We start from the raw sequence: 23,070 nt of genomic DNA, 5'->3' as shown, positions 1-23,070 counted from the left end.
GAGATTTTTAGTCTGTTCTGTTCTCTGTGATAGTGCATCCATAACACCAGGCGTGGAATCCAGAAAAAACCCAATAAAAATTTTTTGAATGAAGGAATGTCACTTTTTCTTTTGAACTCTATGTAGATTTGACCATTTATTTTTCCTACTGAAATAACCCCTCTTAAATCTACTATAAATACATTAAGCGTGATGTCAATATGTATTTTTTAAAAAGTAATTACTCTACATATTATAATACAGCAAACAGAACAAGTATCAAGTAATGACATAGTTATTTTTAGTTTCTTAATAGCAACCTCTCAAATTCCATATCTGAAGACTAAAATCTCCAACTCTAACTAGAAGCATTGTGGAAAGCAAAGTTTTGGCCACATTCAAATGTTTTATCTGATAATAAAGGGCTGTTTTTCTTGAAACAATGTACTTAGTAATAGTACTTACTCCAAGAAATATGTTTTTGGAAGAGTCGAATCCGGCTGCGAATATCCGTGCAGTGTACGGTTCATTCCTGTCACAGACGATCCTGCAGGCAAACCTGGATATGGTGCTTTGTGTAATCTGGGCCTCATCGTTGTTCTGACTGCCAGAAATTGTGTCTGTAACAACGAAGTCGATAGGGCTTTCTGTTGACCTGCCCACCTAAATAAATCAAATGTACTCATGATTTATTTGAAAAATATGTCACCATATTTTGCTCACATGGGATGAATGTTCCGGATCTCTTTAACATTTGTTATCTCTGCTCTGAGGGTAAGAATTTAATGAAAAAAAATTTAGCTGTCCCTTTCCTTGTTTAACTATGGGAGATATTATAGTTAACTAATCACCAGATTTTAAATAGTAAGAGAAAAGCTAAATTTTTTTTTTTTTTTTATTCTGGAGAAAAACATTAGAGCTTGCCTCCCAACAGACTGTATCTCTGGGATCAGGTGAAAATATTACTTTAATAGTAAATTATTCTCTACCCCACCCTCCTTACCCCCCTATTTCCAGCTGGAGAAAAACAGGATTTTAAAGAAAGACAACAAACAAAAGAACTCTTGCCCAGCAGCAGGTATTGGTTTTCCCCACTAAGTAAATCCACCAGTGACTCATGGCATGGAACAAGACTAGCCCTAACCCAGACATAGATCAAATGCCTGTTGCTATTATTCACTGTAAATGAGAATGATGTGAAGGGCAATACAAGTCAACCCCAGGTTTGGGATGCAGTCAGATTAAAGATTTAAAAAACTGATCTTAACATTTCAATTTTGGATTTAAAAAAAAATCTCTCTTGGGAAAGTCTAAGAAGTTGCCAATAATATTATGTTGACTTGCTTTCCTTGGTAAGATTAAATGCTTCCAGAAAGAATATATTTCATTAGGAGGATCTTACAGTTCTAAAAAGGTTTCCATAATCAATAAATGCAAGTAAGATAGGTACTGTTCTGTCCTGTGAACTGGGAAGAGTTAAGTGTTTGTTTACACAACAAAAAAATCCTCAAGACAAAATATTAAAACATTTATGTAATGCTGTTTTATGAACCTCTGACCAGAAAACAGTGATATATGTTATTTATATACCAGAGACTTTTTAAATTAAAATCATTTATATGTAAATAAATCACTTGTCACTAAATAGAATGTTAATGTTCTTTCCTAACACTAGTGACTCTGATTCAGAAGCTGACGAGGGGAGAAACACATAAACCCCCCAGATGTATATACAGAAGACCCCCAACAGTCAATTTCTTAGGTATCTTTATCCTGATCTCAAAATTCTGTCTAAAACATAAGATTTAATATATTTTTCATCTAAAGAAATAAAAGTGAACAAATATATATTCTCTTGCATCATTTAGCTCTGTTTGCTTCCTGGAAAATTATTAAATTTCTTTTGTAAATGTCACATATTTTCATGCATAGACTATCTCTATTAAACCAACAGACAACAGACATCTATTTTCTCTCTCTCTTCCTCCTCTCTCTTTTTTTTTTTTTTTTTTACAACCCTTAATTTCTTGTTCTAATGAAATGTATCTAGAATAAACTAAACCTCTGGGTTCACTGAAACTCATCATTGTGAATAGATGCATATTGCCTGAATGTATGCCTTTCAGGTTTAGAAAACATATAACTTGTTAAAAAATGCAACATAAAAATCTAAAGCGATATTACAAATCTTATCAATTCATCTTTCTAAAGTTCAGAGTCTTCCCTCAGCTAAATTCATTTAAAAGCTGGGTATGTGACTCAGAAGCTCTGATTCAGAGTGGTTTTTTTTTAAGCCTTTTTTTTTAAAGCTATTCTCTTAGCTACTTTCAAGTATACAACACAATATTATTAACTATGATTACCATGCTGTACACTAGATCCCCAGAACCTGTTCATCTTACAGCTATGTGACCAATACCTCTCTACCTTCCCCATGCCCTCAGCCAGTGGTTAACTACCATTCTAGTCTCTGGTTTCTATGGTTGTCGTTTTTTTTCTTTAGATTCCACATATAAGTGATATCATACAGTATTTGTCTTTGACTTATTTCACTTTAAAAATGTTTTTAAACTAGAAAAGTAACAAATACTTATTGTAAAATATTTCAAAAATACAGAGAAGAATAAAAAAATAACAAAGGCTACTCTAAACTCAGAAATAAACTTGTCCTGAACCTTTATTCCAATGAAGCTCAGGAGTGAAATGTGGAAAGTTCTAAAATTGCCTAGAGCTCTCACAAAGACAGTCTCTGACATAATTTCTGTCGCCTCCATGGAAGAGGGCAAAGACTCTTTAAGCTCAAAGCTAAAACCACGCTCTAGGTAGAATGTCACACAACTGTTACTGTCGACAAAGATTACTCTCTTCAGGAAAGGCCATTTTGATTTAATCCCAATGTATTAAATTAATGTCTTGATGAGTTAACTGAAATTGACTATAAAACATGACATTTTATTCCAACTGGAACATACTGCTAGGATCGATTATTTCAAGTCATGATACTTATCTGACTGGTCACGTTTGATTTGTTTATCAATTCAATTCCACTGACATCTAACCTGTAGTGTGCCAGTATAATTTTATACTTTCAGATACAAACCTCATGTTACTTTTGCCAGAAAAAAAAAAAAAAAAACCTAAGCCACTTTCCTACTGAAAACTCACCCCATGTGCAAAAACTTGGAACCCATCCTTTTGGGTATTGGATCAACCTTACATTCTCTGAAGGGCAGTCATGTAGACAAGCCAAGATGTTTCTGAATTTCATCTGATAATTGTACAGGGCTGATATTCACATAATAGCCATAGGGAGGATTTTACTGACACCAATGACACAACATCACTCAGCACTTTAAATTTTACAGATATGAGAGAAGTTTTGGTTTGTCTGGTTGTCTGCCAGTCTAGTCGGTAACAGGTAAGATGGCATGGAAGCACCTGGAAGGGCCTCCCTCTCACCTTTCCTGTACCAATGGTACTCCTGTCCCTGCAACTGTAACCTTATTTTCTTTCTGACTTCCCTCCTATGATGAGGATGGAATATTGCTGCTCCTCTCCAAATCTCCCTACCGATGCCTGGGGTCTCAATAGTCTTTCCTTCCCAAGGATTTTGTTCCTGACACTGTTCCCCGCCTCACCCCTGCCAATCATCAATTTCTCTCTCTACTACTACTAGATCTAATCATCAGCTATCAAACACATTCTGGAGCTTCTCAAACTTTGTGACTCTGATAAAAGGACCAATTTGTTTTTTAAATTGAAGTTGTCACCAATACTTTTCAAAAGTACAATAAAAATGAATATTAGAAAAATGATCATCTGCTTGGATGTTTCAAGGTTCTATAAAAAGTGATGTAAAAGTTTCCAAACTCTTCCTCTCGATTTCCTACTCAGTTCATTCTGTACTGTTAACAGACCCTTGGCTGCTTGGTTGCGCACACTTTGAGTAGCATTGTTTTAGACTAGTTCCTCATCTTTTTTTTTGTTTTTAATTTTTATTTATTTATGATAGTCACACACAGAGAGAGAGAGGCAGAGACACAGGCAGAGGGAGAAGCAGGCTCCATGCAGGAAGCCTGATGTGGGACTCAACCCCGGGTCTCCAGGATCACACCCCGGGCTGCAGGCGGCGCTAAACCGCTGCGCCACCGGGGCTGCCCTAGTTCCTCATCTTTAAAAATACATTCCTTCACTTAAGAACAAGCTCTCAAACTACAGCCCCATTTCTCTGATTCACTTAGAGGCAATACTTCTTGAAAAACCTCACTAGTTACTACTCTCCCATTTCCTTACTCATCTCTTTAACTTCTCTCCTCAGCCTGCACCAGCAGAGTTTCTACCACAGGGCTCTACTGACATGGCTCTTGCGGAGGTTTCCAGGGCTTATCATCAGCCAGGATATCCTGGCATACCTGTATCTGCTATTGGAATAATGAAACTCTTACAGGCTAGTTGGCAAATAGCCCCTTTCCCTTTGTTTTCTGATTCTTCCCTAGGTAATCTTGTCTAATCCCATTATTAGCCAAAAAGCCCTGATCTCTACCCAGAACTTCAGACCAGCATTGCCAATATCCATTCAGAAGTCTAATAAGCATATCAAAATGTAACATGTTCCAAACAGAATCTGGATTCCTCTTCAACCCCCTAGATTCCCCGTGTCAACAACTGGCATCCACTTTGCTCAAGCTAAAAATCAATACTGAAGAATTATTCTTGATTCTTTACTCTCCTTCACACCCATGTTTAACCCTGCCTGTCAACACTCCCCCCAAATACAGCTTCCATCCTTCCATGTCTCCCCACCTTAGTTCTCACTGCCAGCAGCCCTTCCTTGGATTGCATTACCTTAGTCTCCAAACTGGTCTCCCTGTTTTCACACATGAGGTTTCCATTCTTGTCTAGACAGCACTTGAAGATATCTCTAAGAAACATAAATCAGATTATACCTCTCCCTTGCTTAAAATTCCAATTTCTTACTTGGCCTAAGGGCCCCACCTCCCCAAGCTCATCTCATTTCACTGTCCTCCTCCTTCATCCTGCTCCTGCCTTAGGGCCTTGGCACTTGCTGTTGCTCCTGCCTTATTTGTGGCCTGTTTGCCTCTTCTAGAATGTGGGCTCCATGAGATGGGAGTCTGGGCTGCCTACCTCCAGTAACTAGATGAGTATCTGATACATAGTAGGTGCTCAAGAAGTGAAATTGATAAGTGGGAGGATTATGACAGGGACCTGGTACCCTGTGAGAGAGACACACGTATCATCTTTTAAGAAATAAATGTTTAAAAAGCAGATATTCTTTAACACTTTTCTCACCTAGGTGGATGCTGATAAAACATTACTATCTAGAAGTACTATAAATGGAACTAAATGAAAAACTAACCAAACAAAAACCAAAACCATAAGGTCTGCCAGCACCCTGGCTTGAAGACTATGAGAAGGCAATCTCTGAGGCCTCATTGGTTTCTTTACCCAAAGGATCAGGATGCATTTGGCATCACACATCACACGTCCCTTTGGGGGCCCTGCAAGACATTTTTGTCACTTGATAAACTCTTTTTATCTATTTTACATTCTCAGAAGCTACATTCTTTTCTCATTCCTTTATTTATACCTGTTCTAGAAAATAACTACTATGAAATTGTTGCTATATTAACTCACCCTTTACCCATCTTTAACCCTTAACCCATCTCTTAAATTCAGATCAAATTGGTATTTTTTTCCCTTAGGTGACAATACTTCTGAGTTCTGAGCCTACTATCTGTTTCCACTGTAGGGAAGGCAGCACAAGGCCCTACTCTGGCTAAGTCTGATGCTCCACTTTAAATGCTCAATTAACCTAGAAATCATTTTAATGGATAATGGCTGCAATGAACAGCCCTCAACACCAAGGTCTGCGCTTGAGAAAGAGGAATGCTACAGTGCTTTATGCTCAGTAACTTTTTCAATCATAGGTTGGTGACATAAAAGCTTGCAAAAGGAAGAAAAAAATTAAAACAAGCTTGATTTTTCAGGGCCTCCTAAGAGCTGCTTAATTTTACTCTGCTTCGAGTGACCTGATATTAATCCTCCAATATGTCTAGTTATTTTGCAAGTGGAATCAGATTATTTGAGTAAGAATGACAAATGTGTTATGTTTTCTTAGTAAAGCTATAAATCCTTGTTGAATTACCATGCTTCATTTAAAGAGGTTGACCTCGTACTACATAGGAACACAGAGCTCAAGAGACATAAATCTTACTTCTGCTACTAACGCCTTGGTTACCTTTCCTTTCAAAAACCCAGATTTCTTAGCTATGAAATTTAAGAGGTTAGTTTAATTTAGTATTTCTCAATGTGGTCTATGAACCTCCGAGGGTCCCCGAGACCTTTTCTAAAGGACCAAATCCATGAAGCCAAAATTGCTTTCATAATAATACAAACATGCCATTTGCCTTATCCACGGTGCTGACATTTATTCTAACAGTGCTAAGGCAATCATGTGCTTTAGTAGGAATCAAAACAGTGGCACCAAACTGTACTAATGGCCACTGTATTCTTCACTGGCAGGCACTTCCAGTTAAAAATAATGCCAGTTTTGGGACGCCTAGGTGGCTCAGCAGTTGAGCATCTGCCTTCGGCTCAGTGCATGATCCCACAGCCCTAGGATCGAGTCCCACATCGGGCTCCCTGCATGGGAGCCTGCTTCTCCCTCTGCCTATGTCTCTGCCTGCCTCTCTCTCTGTGTCTCTCATGAATAAATAAATAAAATCTTAAAAAAAAAATAATGCCAGTTTCACTGAAGTATGCTTTTGATGAAGTAGTAAAAATTTACTTTTATTTAATATTGAGCCTTTCAAATATTCTATGTGACAAGATGGGAAGTATGCAGAAAGCATTTCAAAGTTTGTAACAGGATGGAGTTTCCTTAAAAGATTAAAAATAAAACTGCCATGTGATTCAGCAGTCCTGTTCCTGGGTATTTATCAGAAAAAAACCTGAGATCAGAATCTCAAAGAGATATCTGCTCCCCATGTTCACTGCAGCATTATTTACAACAGCCACCTATAGAAATAACCTAAATGTCCATTGGTGAGTGAAGGAATAAAAAAATGTGGTATGAACACCCAGTGGGATATTATTCAGCCTTAAAAAGGAGGAAATCCTGCCACATGCCACAACATGGATGAAGCGAAAGGACATTACCAATACGGCATGATCCCAATTACGTGAGGTACCTAAAACAGTCAAATAGGAACCATAGCATCATGGTTGCCAGGGGTTGGGAGTGCAGAGAAATGGGAATTATTATTCAATGGGTATAAAGTTTCAGCTCCGCAGCATGAAGAAATTCCAGAGATCTGCTGCAGAACACTGTCTCTATGGTAAAAATACCGTATTGTGCACTTAATTTGTCAAGAGGATAGATCTCATGTTAAGCTTCTCATGAATCTTTCATTCATTCTGCATTTGCAGAGATGAGAAGGAAGAAAGTGAGCAATGTGAGTGGAATGTGATTGTACAATAGTGAAAAATATGTCATCTCTGTCACAACATGTCACTAAAGAACAGTGATGAAATCACAGGTGCCACCACAGTGACATGTTGACTTTAAAGTGGTAAAAAATGTACCACCAACAATTGTAAAATTTTCTTGCTGCACTTTTTTTGGTACTGAGCATCTACTCTCTAAGGTAAAATGTGTAAAAAACTTCCTATGTAAAAATTCTTGTAAGTGGGGCACCTGGGTGGCTCAGTTGGTTAAGTGTCTGCCTTCAGCTCAGGTCATGATCTCCAGATCCTGGGATAGAGTTCCATATCGGGCTCCTTGCTCAGCAGGGAGTCTGCTTCTTCCTCTACCCCTTTTCCCCTGCTTGTGCTCTCTCTCTCTCTCTCTCTCTCATGCTCATGAGCCCTCTCTCTCTCAAATAAGTAAATAAAATAAAAATTTTAAAATCTTTAAAAAATCATGCAAGTACATTTATAATTTTGGGAAAGTATTAAAATGTATAATCAAGTTCTATAAAGTTATCAGCAGGGAAGTATATGCATTTACTTTTTTAGGAAGAGATTTTTTCCTCTGGTAGAATGAGAAGAGAAAAAAAGTTAAAGTATTATAAAATAGGATGGCATGAAGAGTAAAACCACTGTTAGTATTTTGCCTAAATATAATAAATCTTACTTTTGAGGCACTTAAATAACTGGGTCTACATCTATGACTATGACTCTGGGGTTGTTTAGCTTTTTAAATTTTTAATTAAAAAAATTTTAAGGATTTTATTTATTTGAGAAAGAGCACAAGAGAGGGGTAGACAGAGAGGTAGAAGCAGGCTCCGCTCTGAGCAGGGAGTCTGACGTGGGGCTCAATCCCAGGACCCTGAGATCATGACCTGAACTGAAGGCAGATACTTAACTAACTGAGCCACCCAGGCGCCCCTGTTTAACTTTTTAAAAAATAGCTAACACATTCACATGGTTCAAAAATCATAGTGTGAAATACCTCCCTATGTACCACCTGCCCAACCCTCTTCCCAACAGAGGCAACCACTTTAATAATGTCTTATTTATCCTCTTGGAGACTCTGAATGCATGTAAGCATTATTTAAATCATTTAACTATGCTAATATTTAATAACTAATATATTGTTTAATATTTAATATATTTAATAACTTAAATGTATTAACATTTAAGATTAAGTAATCTTAATTGAATATATTATCAGTGATTCAATATAATAATGTTAATATTTAATTCATTAAATATGTTTGGAGCTCTTTCCACGTCCATACATGGAGCTTTTTCTTATTCTGTTTTACAGCCTTGGAGGCTGCCTGCCACTGTATGGCTGTATCTGAATTTACGGAACTGGTCCCGTACTGAAGGACATTCAGGTTGTTTGCAATCTTTTGCTATTAAACCTTGCTTTGAGCAATGACTTGGTAAAAATGTCATTCTGCATGTATGCAGGGCTATCTCTAGGGTAAATCTCTAGAAATAGAAGAGCTTTAGAAAGAGAAGAGCCAAGTCAAAGAGCGTAAGCATTTTTCATTTTTCACAAGCATTTCCAAATCACCGCCCCACAGAGGTCATACCAATTTATAGGAGTAGGAGAGGGTTTCCCCATATCTCTGACAAAAAGATTTGGGCTTTTGTCAATCTAGTAAGTGAAAAATCAGATCTCTGTGTGATGTAAATTTACATTTCTCTTTTTAGAAGCTAGCTTGGGCATATTTTCTTATTTTTCAGAGCTACTTATTCCCTCCCCTTTTTCCCCCTTTTTGATGTTATTATCTAGGATACTGTTTTGACACCTGTTTCATTATCATTTATTTAATAATTTAACATTCCATAAAGAAATGCAAAGCCGCATAGTTCCCAATTTGACTTTGCTTTTTTCCTCTATTAGCCTTAATTTTAATTTTCTATTGTTTTAAAGTACCAAATCTTATATATACTATTAATTATCTTCTTAAATTGATGACTTTTTTTTCTATTATCTCCTTCCTTCTGCTTTCTTTTGGTGTATTTCTGGGCTATTATCTACCACTAAAACTAGTCATGAACCTGTTCTGTATTTCCTGTCAGTTTTAAAGGAGACCAATGTTTAGTTCCTTGTTCCTCCCTTCTCCTATCATGAAAGCACTTCAGATTTTATATTTTTCTTCTGAGTATGCAGTCACATCTCAAGAATTTTGCTACATAATGTTCCCATAGTAATTTTTAAAAAGGCCCCAAAATTGCAGTATCAATGTCCTTTCTGATTCAAGTATTATTTAAGAAATATTTTAAACATGTTGGCTTTTCAAAGTGGTTGGTTTTGAAAAATTTTTATTATTGTGATTAATGCATATTTTTATTGCATTGAGACCTAGGAATGTAGCTTTTATAATTTCTGTCTGTAGTTTTAAAATTAAGGGCTTTTTTTCCCCTTAGTCTTTCAAAAATCAAATAAGAATTCGTTTTTATGTTATCCTCACCTCTTCCCCTTGTACATTACCAAATGCTACTGTGCTAGTTCTGATTACATATCAGAATACAGAACTGAAGGAAAGTGTGCTAAAACATCCATGAAGAAAAGAAAAGAAAGAATGTGTCACGGGGATGTCAAGTACATCTTAGTGTCTATGGTAAATATTACTGCACAGTATATGTGAAAGTAGCTAGGAGAGTGGATCTTAAACACTCTCATCCCAAGGGAAAAGGCTTTGTAACTATGTGTGGTGGCAAAAATTACTAGACTTCTGTGATGATTACTTTGCAATAGGCACAAAATACGGAACCATTACATTGTACACCTAAAGCTGACGTTATGTTAATTATACCACATTCAGAAGAAAAACAAAGATGTTACCTGAAACATATCCGTATCTTTGTCATGAGTGTACTCCACCACCACAGTCTGATTCCTTGATAGAGTGTACGATATGCTGTGTTGACCTTTGCAGCTGATAGCCTAATAATGAAATAAAAACATATAAAAATTCAATAAAATCTCATTTCAACAACTTAACCACAATTCTGCTTATAGTTAACAAACATCACCTACCAGCAAAACCAATACAAGCCAACTTTTTTTTTTTTTTTTTTTAAAGTCAGAGCCTGTCCCTGGGGAGCCTGGGGACAATTGACTGAGCCACTGACTCCTGATTTTGGTTCAGGTCATGGTCTCAGGGTCCTGAGATCAAGCCCCACACCTCGGGTCTCTATGTTCAGTGGGGAGTCTGCTCGAGGATTTTTTTTTCCTCTGGCCCTCCCCTAGTCACCTCTCTTTCTCTAAATAAATAAAATCTTAAAAAAAGAAAAAAAAGTCAGAGCCTCTCACTGTGCTGTGCCCTGAATTACAGAGAAGCTAACAGTCACAATTCTGGTTTTACCCAATACTCTTAGTATGAACAATATTTAAGTCAAATCAAAGCTAATTTACTAATTTGCCAGACTTGATTTTTCTGGAAAAACATATACTTTCTCCATATTATCTTAACTCACTGATTGAATTTTTAGATTAATAGGATTAAAAAAATTTAAATTTATTTCAACACTACAGCAGTTAGTTAAGTCAATGACATTTTTTATATTTTCCCCATGCAAGAGATTATAATCTAGTAAAAAAAGTCATTAAAAATGTAAATGTAAAAAAAATATAAATGTTCTACAAGTATTTCTATACATTAGGCTAGCCAGTTATAATCATATAAGATTTAAATAAGATGTAGAAGAAAGTATAAGTAGTTGCTGAACTCAGACATTTGCTAAATTAATAAATAAGGAAGCTAAGTTAATTTTATCTTCTATCTTTAGATTAAAGCTAATAGTCTTTTTCAAAGAAGCTAGAAGCCAGTAATACAATATTCTTATTTTCTCCATAGTGATATATTTGAACACATCTTAAGTTGTGGTCACACACTTTTAATACTTCCAAATTAATGAAGAAGTTTATTTAAATGGTACTCCAAATTATTTCAATTACATTTTATCCATTTCACTTCAACTTAATTTATCTTCATTTCTACTCTTTTGCATTAAGTATAATAAATAAAACTTTAATGAGCCTTTCTATTAAACATTTATTGAATAATGACACTGTATGAAGACCAAGAAAGCATTTGGAAGTAGCTGGACATACAAAGCATGTTAATGAAAATGTACTCTGAACATTTATATTTGACTAATATAATTGCTTAGAGCAAAAAGTAATACAACATTCCAAATCAACTTTGAAGTTAGCCTGGTTAATCTCATGGTTATTTAATCATCTGCCCTGAGGAACTTCGTGACTGAACTGTTTTGTTCTACGTGCTTCATTAAGACAATACAAGTATTAGAAATAATTTCAATATTTAATATGGCCAGAAATCTAAAAAAGACTTCTTAGACTACTTAAATCCACGAACAAAAATAGTCTTAAATTTTCATTGGTCTGAATCAGACAAATTCAATGGTATTGATATAAGTGACATTTTTTGAAAGCCAAACTAATAGCTATTTTCAAGATAAATGGATGCTTATATTATAGTTAAGTGAATTATTTTCCCTTCACTTTAAGGAAAATAATTTTATTAAATTCAAACATATAAAACTAAGATTCAGTGAGTAATTATTTATAAACTAATTTTAGGTTTCCTTAAAAAGTGTCTATTGCATTTACAAGTATTCAATTTACAAATATTACGACTTGGAACATAACTTTCATGACACGTATATCACATAAAATAAGAAATGCCTGTACCTCACCAATTATCTGTAAAATAAGGAGTTACTAAGTGCCATAACAGAACTCCCTTTAAAATGTTACACACTTTTGTATGATTGTACTTTCTTAAGTACAGTGTTTCTTAAATTTCCATCAAAGTTGCCTTAACTAGAAGAAAGTCACCTGAACCTTGGAGACATCTGGAACCTTGGAGCACCCTGCAGTGAAGCTCTCATATTAAAATATTTTACCGTAAAATTATTGTAAATTCTGTATTCTCCTCTATAATATGCTGGCTGGTTTTAACATTTACATACTGCCAAATTTGCTGGGAAACTAATGCTGCGGGAGGACTTGCTGTGCTCACCCCACAACCTGGCACAGCCCTGGGCATGGGACCCCCATAGACACTTCCATAGCACTTCAGAAAACACCAGAAATTGCCAACTTACAGGCCCTAAGTTGTTAGTGGACCCAATTCTTCTGACATGTTTCCTTCAAACTACTCTTGTGACTCAGGTTATTAGAAGCCCACACAATATATGAAAAAGTCTACTGATAGAGAAAGTCATACCCAGGAACTGCTTCCAGGACAGGAGAGCACACAACCTAGGCTGACCCCTGTATGGCCACTCCCAATCAGGGAGGAAAGCACAGGGGCTCTGAAGCCTTCCTTGAATGCCTGATCTAGGACACTCTGAATATTGAGCTCACTCAAAGTTTATAATTTCAAATTTCTGCCTGCTTTGTATGTGGCTACATGTGAATGACCAAGATTAGGAAAGGTGAACACTTTGGGGTCAGGGAAATGTTTTCTCTGAGACTTTTTGACTAAGAAAGTACCATTGGCAGGATGTGTTCTGGAAGCTTCTGGATGTAGGGAAGATGGAGAAGTTGGAAAAGCGATTCTGCAGGGAGAAAACAAGTCCCAGAGGGTGGTGAATGGCTCTGAGCCAGCTGGTAATATACTCCCCTGTGGCAGGGATGGCCAAGGAACTTCAGAATTGGATTGACATCCACCTCTCCATTGCTTCCAGTTCTAGCTGATTTTCCCTCTGTGAGTGCCAAGCCAGGAGAACAGGCCTTCCCATACTGAGTCCTGAGTGCTGGCGGCGGGACAGGCTGCACCCACAGGGAGGAGAAGCACCTTGACGAGCTGGCCCTGAGAAGACTGGGAGTTAAGCCAGGACTGGGATTTGGAGCAAAAGGTGGCAGTCAAAACCAGGCCACCTGAGGCCATTGACGGCATCCTCAGAAACAAATGGAGAGATGCAGACTGCCCTTGATGACATAAACTGGGCCCACAGTGACCTTGTCTGCATATTAAAGCCAAGAGTAGGGCCAGATTTGGTTAGCTGGGGGGAATTCGAAGACAGCCTAAGCTTGAAATCCCTTTTTGCTTTCTTTCTGGGCAAGTATGTAAGGGATTATACTCTCGTTAGAAGTACTCATTTTTCAACAACCCTGCAAAGATTTAAAATATAACTTTTGGAAATTCAAATTCTAGTAAATGACAGATTCACTGACTTGAGTTGATCATTGGAGGTATTTCAGAAATAAAAATTTCCCCAAGGTAACAAGTTGCTTTGAAATCTATTTCTGAAATATCATATAGGAGAGCAGGTAAGGCCTTCTCTTGCTACTCACTATAATGTAATTCAAACACAATTACTGTAACATAATGTAATTTTTATTACACCAACTCAAACTTAGAAACTAGGCACTTTAAAATTGTAGGGAAAACCAGCCCAACTAGCTTGCCTGGTGGACAGCGCTGATGTCCGTATCTGATTCTCTACCGTGCTGAGGGGGCAGGGAGGCTGACTGCCTCTCACAGCACTGGCAGTACCTCTATCTGTTCTTCCGTCCCCAGCACTAGGGGCACAGTAGGCATGCCACCAGTGGCGGAGGACTGAATGAGCTGCTACAGACAGAAGATGAGATTGGGAGCTTCCTTCCTCGGGTCTTCCCTCCCCTCCTTTTTTGTTCACAAAGGTACCCACAAATGACACCTCAGCTTCAATGTATTGCATGTGATTTTTATTGGGTTAAAAATATCATAGTTGGACAATTACAGATCCACAAAATAAAGGATTCCAGTTTTATCCAGCTTAGATAGTCAACCACTGCAGGTATTCTGGATATAATGTTCAAGTATATACATTACAGAGAGAGAGAAAGAGAAAGAGAGAGAGAGAAACCTTATGGGCACCACCCTGCAACCCCAGTTGCGCAAACAAGGCCCCTTCTGAGCCAAGACAGTTTCTTCCTTTCTTAGCTTTACTTATGTCACAGACTTGGCTCAGCTCAGCCAACCTCTGCCACTCAGGGGAGCTGGAATTGGTTGTCCTGGTTCAACTCAGACTAAATGTCAGGGAGTTTTCTGAGCTCCCAGACTCTAAAACAAACATGGCTCATAATGTCTATAGAATGTTCCTGCTCCTATAACGTGGTAGGTACATATACAAAAGCATATAAAGAGATAGAGAATATGGAATGATACCAGAAAGGCAATCCTGCAGATGCATAATAGGACAGATAACGTCTTCCTGGCAGCCACAGAGCTTTCATTCAAATTGTAAAAGTAAGAGGAAAATAATCAAATCTTTAATTTGTTAGGAAGCAGTGGGATCAGCTCTCAATCACAGAATAGAAGGCAAAAGCCCACTGAGAAACTAACTGGCTTCTAGAAAATACTAATTTATTACAGTTATGACTTAGCCTGTCTAATTCAAGCTCTATAAGGCTGCTAAGTGAGCCTTTATCAACTGTGGAGGGAAAGAAAATGGAATTCATTACTGTGACAGACATCGTTGGTTACCTACCTAATGCCTTTCTCCCTACTCGCTGAGCTGGCTTCCCATGAAAAAGCCTGAAAATGCCAATACCAGTTCTCCTAGGCTCTGAAGGAAAACACATGGAAATCTGACCCCACCCTACCAGGGGAACTCAGGAGAAATCTGGAGTGGTCATCCTGGGGATGGGAGCCACCAGGAGAGATCCTCTCCTGACATATGACTGGGATGTCTGGAGTGGATGTGGCCATCTAGCACATGAGAGGAAGGTCAGAAGGCTCTCAGGGAAGTGGACGAAGCCCTGGCATCTTTGAGTTGAACCACATCTGGAAATACCTGCTCTGGACTTTTTCTGAGAGAAAAATGAGGGTGTTAGGCTGCTTTGGGTCGAGTATTTTGTTACTTATAATCTAAAGCATCACTATATTGTTTGGCCCTAACTTCTTCTACTCCTGATTTCCTATTTCAGTCAATGCCACAATCATGTTCCCAGCTACCCATACTTCAGAGAGCCTTCTCTTGCCACTGCTGTCCATACACAATGAACACTATTACCATAATGAAAGCGAGGAACATGGATTTTACTGCATCAAGGCAAAAATCAAATATGAGTAGAGCAAACAGTGTGTAACATTTCAGGCTTCCTCCTCGAATACAAAATAGTTGTTGGGCAAAACGGATTTATTCCCTAGAGGAGTTAATATAAGCTACTAAGTTTACTATAGCAGCAAAAGACAACTGGACTCAGTTTTCAAGACCTATTGGTGTCCAAGCATTTTTCCTGTCTTCTGTAACTCACTTCAGACATTATGGGTGTCTGTGTGTCCCGTCCCCCTTACCTCTATCCACGGGCATGGGATTAGGTGTAGGGCCACAGTGGGTGGCACAGTGCCTCCACACACAGCAGCAGTTATATCTCTCATGACAGTTTCATGTGTCCCTGAACGCAGGCTAAGAGGCCGCTGTCTGTGTTTTGAGCAAATATGTACTTTTACTGTGATAATCTTCAGTTGTTGAAGGAGGTATAAACAAAGTTTTATATTAGTATTTAAAATAATATTCATAGATGAAAACATAAAAGGAATCTGTAAGGCATTCAAAGCATTCTCTGAGGAGGCAAAGCCACTGAGCATGTCACACGGGCAATTTTCAGGCCTTCCACCAGTAAGAGAAGAGATACTACAGAGCCAGGAAAAAAAAAAAAAACTAGTTAGGTAAGATACTAGGAAGCCAGACTTTGGCAAACTGCGAGTATTATGTATACCAATGGGGACATGCATTACTAGAGTCAACCTTGTTTAAGGGAATATAGTGTTTGGCGTGTATGTGTGTGTCTGAGTTACAAATGAAACAAAATTCTTCAAATCCACATCTCATTTTTCTATTAATGTGTCTTAGAACCAAGATTCAAGAGTTTAATGATCTCTCTTATCTAGACATCCTGGATGCCAACTATGACAGGACTGCACTTACTGCTCCAGGGCCACACAGTGTCTGATTAAATCAAATGACTGCTTTTGGAAATAGCAGCACCCTGCTGAGTCTCCTCCATAGTAGATATAATTAGTGTTGTGTTTGCCTCTCCAAAGAGAAGGCTAGACACCTGGAGTGGCTTACACACTAAAGGAACTTTTCCCAAATAAACTCAAATTTACACAGAGCTGCTTTGAAGAGCTTTGCCACCATGGATCCAAAGATGGTAGTATTCTCTGATACTGTTCACTGCACCCCCTCCTTTAGTTTCCAACAGATCATCTCAGGAAGAAGTCAGAGATGCTCCAACAGCCCACCCAATGGGAACAGTCCTAGGAAATGTCCTGTACACTCTACTTGGGAAGCCAGTCATGCCTTTGTCTTCTGGGTTCTGCCAAGAAACCTAGGAGCCTGGTTTCCACCAAGAAACAGCCTTCTAGATGTCCATGACTCAGCACTCTTTAACGAGGCATCATAGAGTAAGTATAGGCTCCCTGGTCAATTACTCTGCATGTTTACAGCAAGTTTATTTTCAGCTACTTTAACAGTTAGTTCTAATTTTTAAGTTAATATTTTAATCAATAACTCTGCAAAATGATTACTGAACAAATGACCTGATCAAATGGATAAAGAACTACACTGACCTCTCACAGCCGTTCGCGCTACTAAACACAAGTATTCTATGACAGGGCGTATTGCTGTAGAAGCAACATTTTAATTGGTATGGAAAAACATACTGGAAACTGTTTTGGGGTAGGACTGAATAGGGCCAATGAACTGAACTTTTTCTGTCCAAAACCAACTCCTTGTATTTATGCTCATGGCAGAGACATGCCCATGCATGAGCAAATGAATGCGTCTGCTGTGAGCTGTGCAGCAGTTTCATCATCCAGAGCAGTGTGTCCACAAGGATGCTGGGGCAGTGTGGCAGGGCACCAGAGGGTATCAGTGTCTATGGGCACATGATGGCTGCCCCGGGAGGATAGATGCCCAGCACTGCATTACCTCAGTGCAACAGCTATTGATACCTAGACCTCGGGCAGAAGCAGCCATTCATGCTAGATGGTTGCCACATTGGACTGCCTGGTTTATCCTGCTGAGTTCCAAGTGCACATGTGCTTTAGGAAACAAAAATAAGACCATGTGTGGACACTGCAGAGATCAAATTGGTCAATGGATTCTGAGGTTGAATAAACCACACGCTGGACGCCAGGTTTGAATTCTGGTACAGTCGCTCACCAACTACTGCCAAATTACATGACCACTTTAGTTCTCTTCATAATTCATCAGCAGAGTGAGTTAATGCCAGTAGCACTGATCTCACTGTTTTCAAAAGGGGGAAATGAAGTCCAACATGGCATTTTCTCTTCTCAAACACAAACTTGCTCTTAGAGCACCGCTTCACGACCCGAAGGGGTTTACCATCAGTTCACTGTACTCTGTAACATATGCTTTGGAGATTACGATTCTGTTTGGCTTTAAATATATGTTCGATATTGACTGTATTAATTAGAGATAATCCCGGTATGACAAACATGTTTTTCCAGAACTAATGACTTTTATGTCTGGCTGACAAGTATAATTAGGCAATAAATCCTCAATCAGTCTGGCTCAAATTGCTACAGGGAAGATGAGGTCTCTGCCATCCTTGTCAATTTATGTATAAAATATGTATGAGTGCTATTTCTAAAGAGAAGAGGTGGCTAAAGGAATTCATAATTTATTTTGCATGAACACACTCTTTAAAATAGTCTGTCTTTTCCAAGAGCCATATTTCAAATGAGTGCCTGAATCATGGGTACGATCAGAAAGTTGCAAGGTGCAAATTTGGATTTCATCAAAATCAACAGTGTTTCACTCAATAAATAAAAAAGATAAGCCAGTTTGTTAGAGGCAATGGCTTTGAACTTGGCATTGAGCCACCCCTACACCGCTCTAGGATCAGCTCTTTGAGCTACTGGATGAACCTTGGCAGAGAATGTACTGCATGCACAGGCTGGACGTGGGCTGGGAGGACATGGTCAATCAATCCAGCAGACACAGATGCCAGAAGAGATATGAACATTTGAGGAGAACCTGTTTCTAATTTGGAGTCACTCCTAATTACAAGGAAGATGGATTTGGTCAGGGGGCCCAGTCACAGGAGAGGATCCCAGATAGAGTTCAGAAAACATGAACAGCCAAGGGCCAGAGCTGGAGAGGGACATTCTTACATGCCTTGTGGGCACCTGTCCTGAAGGAATTCTAACATTTATGTTGGATGAAAAGCTCCCCAAGGGCAAGGACTCCTATCTTTTCACATCAGCCTTCCATTCAGGCAGTATCTTGCATGGCTGACAGTATGGATCATGACGAGTTCCCACTCACCATCTGGACAAGATACTTAAGGGCTTTGTGTCTCGATTTGGTCATTTTACAAGTGTTGGTCCTGGGTCCAGAAAAGTCACTGCTGTCCCAGCAAGGTTACTGCTTCTGCTACACCTTATCACAAAGTACTGAACAAGAGAAAAGGTCAGATTCCAGTCTGTAAGGATTTGTTCACATAATAGGTATCTTTAGAACCCACTAGCCTACCTAATGTGCAATCTCCTCTTTTATTAGTAGTCTTGTCTCCTCTCTTTTGGGAAATAGGGCTGAAGTGCAGTTTTCCCACACAGAAATGTGGTGAGGTCACACACTGGTACCCCAAACATGCTCACATTGCCAAGCGCATTCTGGGCACTAGTCCCCGTTAAGTGACAGCCTATTTCTAATGGTGACTTTTAAAGTGCAATGTTTAACCGCAGACCCTACAGACATCTTTCCACATATATTGGGGAGCAGCTACCACAAAGGAGGATGCAGTCCCGCAAGTGCAAGGCAATGCCCTGGAGCTTCACTGATCTCAATGTACACGGCAGATGTCAGAACTACGGGGTAACTAGGGTCACCCCCACAGCAAGGACCACCTCATCCATGGTAAGGTGGAGGACAATGGGGACCACCCTGGGAGAAACTGACCTTCAAAAAATGCATTCTTCAAAAAAGCAGTGTTTTTGCATTTGACCAGTTCTAGATGCGAACAAGGAGGAGCATGGGAAGAAACAAAGATGCAATGTTCTTGCAAATGCCAAGTATTTCAGTGAAAATTAAAACAAAGATGGGATTTCTTACTGCCATATACCTTAAGACAGACAGCGATGCCTAACTGCAGTCTCATATAGGAACAGGAGTTGGTACACTTATAGAGAGATATTTAATTAGTCCATGGACAGTGCTCTAAAGATTGCACATGAATATGCTGCAACATATGTTTACTTATCTGAGTATTTGCAGACATAGAAGCTACTTGCCACAGGAAACAAAGCTAATTGAAAGAACAGACCTGAATAAACATAAATTATAAGGAAAAACAAAGCATCTTGCAAATGACTAAGGTGAGAAAGATTCATTGTTCAGTAATTACATTTACATACTACTTGATTTTTTTTTTAAGATTTTATTTATTTATTCATGAGAGACACACAGAGGGGGGCAGAGACACAGGCAGAGGGAGAAGCAGGCTTCCTGTGGAGAGCCTGATGCAGGACTTGATCCCAAGACCCCGGGATCAGGACCTGAGTCAAAGGCAGATGCTCAACCACTGAGCCACCCAGGCGTCCCACATTTACATACTTCTTTTTAAATAATGTCATTTACTGGGTAAAACAAGGTATACCTTCATTCATGTATCATTCCACAGCACATGTAAGTCAAATTATTATGCTGTACTCCTTAAATTTACCCAATGCTGTATGTCAATTATAGCTCAATAAAACTGGAAAAGCCCTAAGGTTTATCTTATTTCTAAAGAGGATAAAAAATACATAGGTATCCACCACAGACCATGTGTTACAGTGAGTCAGTAGTAATGCAAGCCCCAATTTGTTGCCATGGGCAGGCAAACTTCCAGATGCCTATAAACTGAAACTGGTATGAAGCGACTTTGTACTAAGATACCCAAAGATACACCATATAATTATGTTAATATGTAGGTCAGTTTATCAACCATCAAAAAGATCCCTTGAGTAATGAAAAATAAAAAGGCTTAAATTTACCCTTGCTCAACATACAAAACCTTATTGATTATTTATAGTGATAGAAGCAAAAGTCCTCATTTAAAAGATGTCAGGCTAGGGGCAGCCCCAGTGGCTCTGCGGTTTAGTGCTGCCTTGAGCCTGGGGCGTGATACTGGAGACCCGGGATCCAGTCCCATGTCAGGCTCCATGCATGGAGCCTGCTTTTCCTTCTGCCTGTATCTCTGCACCGCCACCCCCCCGCCCCCCGTCTCTCATGAATAAACCAATAAAATCTTTAAAAAAATAATAAAAAAATAAAAGATGTCAGGCTAAAAGGGGGAGGGGTAACATTTCAAATTTTCCTGTCATTTTACTTTGATTTTTAATTTTAAGGCTTGGCCTAGATTTAAAATTTGTCCATCTACTGAAGAACCTCCTTTTCATTCTGGAAGAAAACCAGTTCAATAAGGCCACATCATAGTTATACAGAAATATGAAAATATTTACTCTCAAAAGATGACATTTAACTTGGCAGCTGGTATTTTCAAGATGTGCAGCCTCCTAATAAGCAAACTTCTGAGTAAGGCAATGGCTTGTCTTTCCTTGGAAGTATAAGAAAACATACAGGTACCTAACATGTGTACCTACCACCACACATAAGCCATCCACAAATGCTTTTGGGGGAAGTTTGTGTGTGTATTTAGATGTCACTTCTCAATCCTAATTCAAGTCAACTTTTTAAAAGGCCCTTATTATCTGCATGTCCTTGGGCCATATTCTGAATCTATTTTTTTTTACCTGTAAAATACTACTACTACCTCAAAACATTGTTGGAAAAACTCAGATGTTTGTAAAGTACAGGGCCCAACATGTAATAATTATTATATTCAGCTATATTTATTACTGAAATATTCATAATCTCTACTGAATAAATTTAATTGTATAAGGTCCTCCAGGTTCTTGACTCATTTGTAAGGCAAAAAATATTTTTAATTAGGTAATATATGCACAAAGTACCAAATGTTACCAATGAATAGCATGCCCTTCCAATTCTTGTCCTCGAGCATAGGGAGACGTGCTATTATCCATTTCTTGTGTATCCTTCCAGGGGAAAATCTTTGCCTATACTAACATAGTAGATATATTTTAAAAAATGATAGCATACTATACACAGTGCTTAGCTACTAGTGCTGTCTCATCCTTTTTGATGTATAGACATAGCCTGACTTTTCTAATATGTTTAATATTTTTTTCCTATTTTGCAAGCAATGTTGTATTAAATATCCATGTATTCATTTTGCATATAGGGGGATAGATCTATATGATAAATTCCTAGAAAAAAATTACTGGATTAAATGGTATATGAATATTCAAAGTTATTGTCAAGTTACTTTTCATAGAAGTTAAACCAATTTAAATTCTTACCAGATATATAGGAGAGTGTGTTTTCCCCACCCTCACCAATATAGGGAGTTGCTATAGTGTCTACTGTCAGATATGTGAAAAATAATGCCACTGTGCTTTCACTGAGTATTTCTACTATTATGAATGAGGCTAAACATGTTTTAAAATGTCTCAGAAGTCCTCTCTTTTTCTTTATCATGAACCACTTACATCCTTTGCCCATTACTCTTTGGAATCTTAAGTATTTTTCTTATTGCTTTGTAGGTACTCTTTATATATTAAAGAGATTACTCCCATTGTTGGCAATATAAATCCAAATTTCCCTACTCATTTGAGTTTTGATTTAAGGTGGGTTTTCTTTTTTTTTTGCCTTTTTTTTTTTTTTTTCAAAATGCTAGGGCATTTTTTCTTTTTTACAAGTTTATACAGTGAAATTTTCGTTTTTATGGTTTCCAGAGTTTACCTCATAATTAGCAAGGCTTTCCTCACTCTCAAATAAAGCAGATAATTTTCTATTTTTTTTTAGCATGTGTATGATTTTGCCTTTTAGGTTCAAAAATATTACTTGAACAACTTGTCCAAATGGTGTTTATAAAGAAAACAGTTTCTATTTTCAGCATAAAAGGTCATATTACATACATATCACACAAAATTTGTTTCTTTTTCCATGTATTGCCTGTATGTTTTAAGGAAATGATGTCATTTGATACATAATCAAAGCTCTTAGATTATCATTCGATTGCACTCCTTTTCATTATATAGAGCCCTTCTTTGACTTAATACTTTTACCATGAATTCACTCTATAAGATTTTAACTTCTGCTTTCTTTGCATTTCATTGGTATGTTCTTCTCCATAATTTTACCCTTGATCTAAGCCACTTTGTATTAAATGTATCTTATACACAGCCTGCGACTGTTTTTCCTATGTGATCCAATTCTTTTAATAGGTAGGTTTAGAACATTTATATTTATTGATAAGTACATGATATATGCTATATTTTCTGCTTGTATTGCTACTACTATCTTATTAAAAACAGCTTTACTGAGGTAAAATTGAGATACAATAAATTGCATCTACTTAAAATGTATAATTTAATAAGTCTTGACATGTTAATATACCTATAAAACCATCATAATCAAAATAATGTACATTTCCATAATCCACAGAAGTTGCCTCACCATGCTTCTCTGTAATTCAGTCTTCCCTTCCAGCCCCTT

The 23,070-nt window shown here is 37.9% G+C and overlaps 1 protein-coding gene across 2 annotated transcripts in view; it reads right to left on the bottom strand.

Annotated features, from left to right (window-relative positions):
• The window catches only part of PELI2 (pellino E3 ubiquitin protein ligase family member 2), a 177,409-nt gene that overhangs the window by 12,134 nt on the left and 142,205 nt on the right, over positions 1 to 23,070 (bottom strand). For both annotated transcript variants that reach the window (XM_025442651.3, XM_025442652.3), the window contains 2 exons: positions 10,304 to 10,405; positions 445 to 642 (listed from right to left, as the gene is read on the bottom strand). In XM_025442651.3, coding sequence (XP_025298436.1) covers positions 445 to 642; positions 10,304 to 10,405 — 300 coding nt within the window. The remainder of the gene's footprint in view (positions 1 to 444; positions 643 to 10,303; positions 10,406 to 23,070) is intronic.

Source organism: Canis lupus, chromosome 8, assembly GCF_003254725.2.
Source record: "Canis lupus dingo isolate Sandy chromosome 8, ASM325472v2, whole genome shotgun sequence".
NCBI lineage: Eukaryota > Metazoa > Chordata > Mammalia > Carnivora > Canidae > Canis > Canis lupus.
This window is presented reverse-complemented; position numbering and strand designations above follow the sequence as displayed.